The 8,302-nt window shown below is 36.7% G+C and overlaps 1 protein-coding gene across 1 annotated transcript; it reads left to right on the top strand.

Moving 5' to 3' along the window:
• Nucleotides 1-402: 402 nt before the first annotated feature.
• Nucleotides 403-1,335, top strand: LOC132515908 (olfactory receptor 10K1). The gene has a single exon (XM_060142277.1). The coding sequence runs from the start codon at nt 403-405 to the stop codon at nt 1,333-1,335; it is 933 nt and encodes a 310-aa protein (XP_059998260.1).
• The last annotated feature ends 6,967 nt before the right edge of the window (nt 1,336-8,302 follow it).

The following is an 8,302-nucleotide window of genomic DNA, read 5'->3' as shown; positions in this document are numbered from 1 at the left end:
ATTCTTTCATTCCACTTTCTGATCAAGTTCAGATAGCTGAAGTTTACCATATTTTTCACTTTTGGAGAGCTGTTTTCCTTAGGCTTGTAGTGAGCAAGGAAAACACAATAATCCATAAGTAAGATACAAGGGGAAAAAACCAGATAATTCCTTAATCCTTAGCTAGAGAGATAATATGTTCTTGGTTTTGGAAAAAAGTCTTCTAATTGGTCATCAGTTGTTCTGTTCCATATTTAGCCTTAATTCTTATTTTGGCAGGTGTTTTTGGAGAAAATGAATGAGTTCCACCAAACATCTGGAAATGCCTGCCACCTGTAGGCTTTGTGCTGAGTTCCCCGTGCATTTCTCCCTCCTTGGATCCTGGCCTCTGGCTCTGACTCTGGCTCTCCTAATAACATGACCATGGAATGGGTCAATGAGACCTTGATGAGAGAGTTTGTCTTCCTTGGCTTCTCATCTCTGGCTGGGCTGCTCATCATTGTCTTCCTGCTCATCTACCTGTTCACCCTGGGCACAAATGCCATCATCATTTCCACCATTGTCCTGGACAGAGCCCTCCATACCCCTATGTACTTCTTCCTTGCTGTACTCTCCTGTTTTGAGACTTGTTACACCTTCATTCTTGTACCCAAGATGCTGGTTGACCTGCTGGCCCAGAAGAAGACCATCTCCTTCTTGGGCTGTTCTATCCAGATGTTTTCCTTCCTCTTCTTAGGTTGCTCTCACTCCTTACTGCTGGCAGTCATGGGTTATGATCGCTATGTGGCCATCTGTAACCCTCTGCATTACACAGTGCTCATGGGTTATGGGGTGTGTGTGGGACTTGTGGCTGCTGCCTGTGCTTGTGGCTTCACTGTCTCACTGGTCACCACCTCCCTGGTATTTCACTTGCCATTCCACTCCTCTAACCAACTACACCAATTCTTCTGTGACATTTCTCCTGTCCTCAAGCTGGCATCTCATCACTCTCGCCTCAGTCAGTTGGTCATATTCATGCTTGGTGTGTTTGCCTTGATTATTCCACTGTTACTTATCCTGGTTTCCTATATCCGTATCATCTCTGCCATTCTAAAAATCCCATCCTCTGTTGGAAGATACAAAGCCTTCTCTACTTGTGCCTCCCGTCTCATTGTGGTAACTGTTCATTATGGTTGTGCCTCTTTCATCTACTTAAGGCCCAAATCCAATTACTCTTCAAGTCAAGACACCCTAATATCTGTGTCTTATACCATTCTCACTCCATTGTTCAATCCAATGGTTTACAGTCTGAGGAATAAGGAATTCAAATCAACCGTTCGAAGAACAATGGTCCAGACTTCATATCCTGTTAATTAAAGAGCCAGTCATTAACTGTTCAGTTAATTGTATGCCTTTTATGTGCCAAGTAAAATGTGTGCTTTCAAATATTTTCTCATTTAAATGTAGAACATGCTGTAATGTAAAGACATTTTTCATATGAAGCGAATGAGGCTCAAAGAAGATAAGACATTCTGGCTTTCTGCCATGAGTAATCCTCTGAGAAGGCTATGTAGATATGTGAAAAGATTACTCATTTCTAGAATAAATTTCATCACATTTTACTGCTGTGAAGATTTATTATTCAAAAACAAATAAATCCATCGATGAGAGCAAAGATGCACCAAAGCTGTCTAGTTCAAAGGAACAGAAGAATATATGACTATCTATTCCTACCCCTCCTGATATTAGTTCTTCCTTTCCAGAAGACAACAGGCAACTGGTCCCCTCCATTCAACAGCAAACTTTAGTGTCCCTTTTTGGTCCCTGACTCCCCCCTCTCCTCCCCCCACACACCAAATCTACATATTGAAATGGCTTTGCCTTTACTTGGGATTGTTTTGTCATTTCCTTGTTTGAGACTGGAACCTTATTATGGAGTTTCCTTCCTATATACATATGCCCTTCTAATATTATCCTGTCATAGGCCCCAAATTCATTCCCTGAATATCATACCTATTTATTCTCTTCAAGGCAGCTGCTAACATGGAATAATTGCTGAAGTATCTCAAGTAATCTAGCAAAGGGGTAGAGTTAGTATTAATAGGGTGAAGAGCAAGACTTCCCTAATGTCCAGAAAATCCATGGAAAAGTTCTTCAGTGACTCCTCTTTCCACAGAGGATGAAGCCAAGGATTTATCACCTAGTCCCCGCCACCTCTGTGGCATTATTATTTCTAACATTATTATTATCCATTTCTCATATGTGTCTTGTTGTGCCCTCTGAAGATAATCCACTATTTGCTGGTCCTCAAAGTAACATGATTCTGTAGTCTGCCATGTTTTCTCACGTGCTGCTTCTTCTCTGGAAGAATAATTTTAAAAAAAGAGTGGTGAAGTCACATTCAGGTGTGTGGCTGCCTACATGGATGAACTGACATTCACCAAGACAGGACATGAAGGTGGCTGAGCCAGCTCGGCAGCAGAAGATGGCAGAATAAGGAAGGCTATTCATAGCACAAACTTCTCTTTAGTTCCAGGCACAGTACCAGGAACAGGGTCGACAAGGTTGCTTTTAATATAATGAATCTGAATTTCCTGAAGGCACAGATTTTATATTAAACACAAGCTTGTCAACACAGTTTGGTTTTCTTCAATATTCTTTATTGAAACTATTCTGAGATATAAAGGAATTTTTCCTTCAGGAGAAGCGTGGGAAGTCAAACACAACAAGATCCCCAAATTCTATTTTATTTCTATGGGAGTAATTTTGCTTAGCCCTGTTCAACAGCTGTGCTCTCCTTGACCAAATCTGTTTAGTCATTATACCAAATTATGCCTTTGTTCACAAAGGGATGGAGTGAGGTAACATGAAGACATCTGCATTAATCCAATCTTAATACTAATAACATCACTCAAAGGATAAACCATACATTTGGATTCCTGTAAAGAAAGGCACTTCCACAAATTTCTATTTCATACAACATGGAATTAAAAGTCTAAAACTTACTTGGCATAAACTTAAATATTTCTGAGCTCTAACAGAAAATCTTACGGTCTTATAGTGACATTCTTAAGATCTTTACCCTGAGGCAATAGTTTCCTGAAACATCTTGAGTTTAATCTTTCCCTTGAAGCCATTTCTTACTTTCAGAATCTTTGCTGGGAGAGATTGGGAATTGGATGGGAAAAGCTTTATTTGCAAACCTAGGAAGTTCTGGATTCTTTATAGTTCTTCTAAATTCTTCTCAGAAGCTTAACGCCACCTTATTTTGTTCATTTCTTTCTTCTCATATGTTATCATTGATCGGCACTTTCTATAATCTTCCTAGAAATTTCTCATGAGTTTAATAAATGATTTTTCTGTGTTCCAGGCTATAGTAATGCAAACATTCCAAGAAAGCACGTAAATGCCCCCTTTTACCAAACTATAATAACAGCTTCCTCTCTGTCCTTCAAATGCTTACCAACAGTGGCCTCAAGGCTCTTACACGTTTCAGTGATAGATTCCTTAAGCCTTTACAGATTTTCCTACCATCAAGTCCAAACTCAGTGCCATATTTTTAAAGTTTTAATTATAATAGCACCCTGACTTTAGATACCAAATTCTGTTCTAGTTATTTATTTCCAATTAGCAAACTACCCTGTAGTTTAGCTAAGATAACAACAGTTATTTATTTTACACACAAATCCAAAATTTTGGCAGGGCTTTATGGGACAGCTTGTATCTACTTTTTGTAAGGTCACCTTGGTTGGCCCAACTAGGGCTAAAGGGCCATTTACAAAATTTGTCACTTATGTAGCTCCTTAGTTCATGTTAAATGTTGGTTGTGTGCAAATCTGGGGCTATTGAGACTTGGTTTCTTACCACATGGATTTTATAAGTACTGCTTGAGTTTGCATGGTGGCTAGAGTAGGATATCAAGATGGCAGAGTAGGAGGACACCAAGCTCAACTTGCTCCACCCACACATCAAAAATACAGATACAGGTGGAAAAATTCTCAGAGAAAACAAACTGGAGACTATCAGAAAGACTGTTATACAACCAAGACTGTAAAAAAGATCTACACAGGGTTGGGTAGGGAGGGAAGAGAAGTGATCAGGTTGGGACATGCACCCCTCGGAGGGGAGATTACACAGGCTCAGAATAAGTCTGAACCACATATTGGATGCCACAGCCCTGAGGTCTGACACCAGGAGGACGAGATCCCTTAGCTGGTTTGAAAACCATGAGGACTGACAGCAGGGCCTAGACGCTCCTCATGAAGAGCATGTACATGCTTGCTTACACCCAAAACAAGGTGGAAGAAGCAGAGTGAAGATGCCCAGAACTCTGGCCAGTTTTCCACAACCACCCCAGTGCTCACCCCAGCCCTGCTCATCCCTCTTGCTCTGCAACACAGCTCCACACTAGGATGAAGGTGCTGCAGCAGAGGAGAGGGCACAGTTTCAGGGGACAGAGCCAGCTCAGACACAGCACAGCATTCAAACTGGGTGCTGGTAGACATTATGGCATTCATGGGAGCAGCAGATCAGAAGTAGTCAGAATTCTGACTGATGCTGGGACAGCCCCAGCCTATGCCCTTACTCATGCCAAATCAGTTAAATGTAATAGATACACAAAGGACATTCCATCCAAAAACATCAGAATATATATATATATTTTTCCAAGTATACAGGGAACATGCTCTAGGATAGATCAAATACTAGGTCACAAAACAAGTTTCAACAAATTTAAGGGGACGGAAATTATATCAAGTATTTTCTCTGGTTCTAATAGTATGATACTAGAAATCAGTTATGGTAAGAAATATGGGAAAAACACAAACATGTAGAGACAAAACAACATGCTACTAAAGACCCAGTGGGTCAATGAAGAAATCAAAGAAGAAATCAGAAAATACTGCAAAACAAATGAAAATAAAAACACACCTTCTAAAATCTAAGGGATGCAACAAAAAGTTTATAGTGATACAGTCCCACCTCAAGAAAGAATAAAAATCTCAAATAAACTACCTAATATACCATTTAAGGGAATTAGAAAAAGAAGAGCAAACAAAGCCACAGTCAGTCAGCAGAAGGAAGGATAATAAAGATAAGAGAGAAAATAAATTAAATAGAGACCAAAGAAATAGAAAAGATAAATGAAACCAAAAGCTTGTTTTTTGAAAAGATTAAAAAAATTATAAGCCAAGCTCAACAAGAAAAAAGAGAGAGGACCCAAATAAACAAAATAAAATTTGAAAGAAGAGAAATAACAGCTGATGTCACAGAGATACGAACAAATCATTAGAATACTACAAACAGTTAAATGCCATCAAATGGGCTAACCTAGAAAACCTGGATAAATCTCTAGAAATATACATTGCCCAAGACTGAATCAGGAGGAAATATACAATCTAAACAGACATCATTATAAGTGAAATTGAATTTGTAAAAAAAAAAAAAAGAAAACTCCCAGCATACAGAAGTCCAGGACAAGGTGGCTCACAGGGCAAATTCTATCAAACACATAAAGAAGAGCTAATGCCTATTATCAAACTATTCCCCCAAATTGGAGAGGATGGAACATCCCCAATTTTATGATACAGGACCCTCATTACCCTGGTACCAAAACCAGAAATAAAGAAAATTCAGCCAGTATCTCTGATGAATGTAGATGCAGAAATTCCCAACAAAATTTAGCAAACCTAATTCAACAATATATAAACAGGATCATATATCATGATCAAGTGGGATTTATTCCAGGGATACAAGGATGGTTCAATATCTGCAAATCAATCAATGTAATACAGCACTTTAACAAAAAGGAAGGGTAAAAATCACATGATTATCTCAATAGATGAAGAGAAAGGATTTGAAAAAAATTAATATTTATTTATGATAAAACTATAAAACTCTTATTGAAGTTGGTATAGAGGGAGAATATCTTAACATAATAAAGGCCATTTATGACAAACCCACAGCTAACATAATACTCAATGGTAAAATGCTGAAAGCTTTTCCTCTAAAATTAGGAACAAGACAATGATGTCCAGCCTCACCACTTCAATTTAACATAGTGTCAGAAGTTCTAGCCATAGCAGTCAGACAACAAAAAGAAATAAAATTCATCCAAATTACAAGAGAAGAGGTAAATTGTCATTATTTTCAGTTGACATGATACTATATATAGGAAGTCTTAAAGTCTCCACAAAAAATGTTAGACCTAATAAATTAATTCAGTAAAGTTGCAGGATACAAGATTAATACACTGAAATTTGTTGCTTTTCTATACACTAATAATAAGACGTCAGAAAGGGAAAGCAAGAAAACAATTCTGTTTAAAACCACATCAAAAATAATAAAATAAATAGGAATAAACTAAACCAAAATGTGAAAGATCTGTACTCTGAATACTGTAAAACAATGATGAAGGGAATTGAAGAAGATACAATGAAATGGAAAGATATCCTGTGTTCATGGATTGGAACAATTAATATTATTAAAATGTCCATACTACTGAAGGCAATCTACAGATTCAATACAATTCCTATCAAAATTTTCATGACATTTTCACAAGTAGAATAAATATGAAGTAGAACAAATAATTCTAAATTTTAAATGGAACAACAAAAGACCCTAAATAGCCAAAGCAATCTTGAGATAAAAGAACAAAGCTGGAGGTATCACACTCCCTGACTTCAGACCATACTACAAAGTTATAGTCATCAAAACAGTATGGTACTGGCACAAAAACAGACACATTTATCAATGGAACAGAATAGAGATCACAGAAATATACCTATATACCTATGATCAATTAATCTACAACAAAGGAAGCAAGAATATACAATGAACAAAAGACAGTCTCTTCAATTAGTGGCACTGGGAAAACTGGACAGTTACATGTAAAAGAAAGAGATTAGAACATTTTCTCATACCATCAAATAAACTCAAAATTGATTAAAAACTAAATATAAGACTGGAAACCATAAAACTTCCAGAAAAAAATATAGGTAGAACATGCTTTGACAGAAATTGTAGCAATATTTTTTTTGGATCTGTCTCCTACAGCAAAAGAAACAAAAGCAAAAATAAATGAATGGGACCTAACTAAATGTAAAAGCTTTTGCACAGAAAAGGAAACCATTGACAAAATGTTTTCCCTACTGAATGGGAGAAAATATGTGCAAATGATGTGACCAATAAGGGGTTAATACCCAAAATATATAAACAGCTCACGCAACTCAATATAAAAAAAGATTAAAAAATGGGCAGACGACCTGAATAGACATTTTTCCAAAGAAGACATACAGATGACAAACAGGCACATGAAAAGTGCTCAACATCACTAATAATCAAAGAAATGCAAATCAAAACCATGAGATATCACCTCACGCCTGTCAGAATGACTATCATCAAAAAGTCTACAAATAACAAGTTGGAAAGTATGTGGAAAAAAGGGTACCCCAGCACACTGTTTATTGGAATGTAATTGGTGCAGTCACTATGGAAAACACTATCGAGTTTCCTCAGAAAACTAAAAATAACACTACTACATGATCCAGTAATTCCACTCCTTGGCATATACCTGAAGAAAATGAAAACACTAATTCAAAAAGATACATGCACCCCAATGTTCATAGTACCTTTATTTATAATAAACCAACCTATGGAAGCAACTTATGTGTCCATCAACAGATGAATGGATAAAGATGTGAGGTATATATATAAATATATATACATACAAGGGAATATTATTGGCACAAAAATAATGAAATTTTGCCATTTGCAATAACATGAATGGACTTGGAGGGTATTATGCTTAGTGAAATTAGTCAGACAAAGACAAATATTGTATGTTATATTTATATGTGGCATCTAAAAAAATAAAACAAACAAGTGATTATAACAAAACAGAGAGACTCACAGATATAGAGAACAAACTAGTGGTTACCAATGGGGAGAGAGAAGGAAGGATGGGCAAGATGGGGGTAGGAGATTAAGAGGTATAACTTACTATGTATAAAATAAATAAGCTATCAGTATATATTGTACAACAGAAGGAATATAGCCAATATTTTATAATTGTAAAGGGAGTGTAATCCACAATAAAACTGAATCACTATGTTGTATACCTGAAACTAATATAATATTGTAAATCAAATAAACTTCATTAAAAAAACATGTAGGGAATAAAAGTTGATGTTCCAATATGGCCAAGTGACACATGAAAAGATGCTCAACATCACTAATTATTAGACAGATGCAAATCAAAACTAAAATGAGGAATCACCTCACATAGATCAGAATGTCCATCATCAAAAAGTCTACAAATAATAAATGCTGGAGAGGGTGTGGAGAA

This window comes from Lagenorhynchus albirostris, chromosome 2 (assembly GCF_949774975.1).
Source record: "Lagenorhynchus albirostris chromosome 2, mLagAlb1.1, whole genome shotgun sequence".
In the NCBI taxonomy this organism is placed as follows: Eukaryota; Metazoa; Chordata; class Mammalia; order Artiodactyla; family Delphinidae; genus Lagenorhynchus; species Lagenorhynchus albirostris.
The sequence above is the reverse complement of the archived record's forward strand: the minus strand, read 5'-3'. Positions and strand labels throughout refer to the sequence as shown.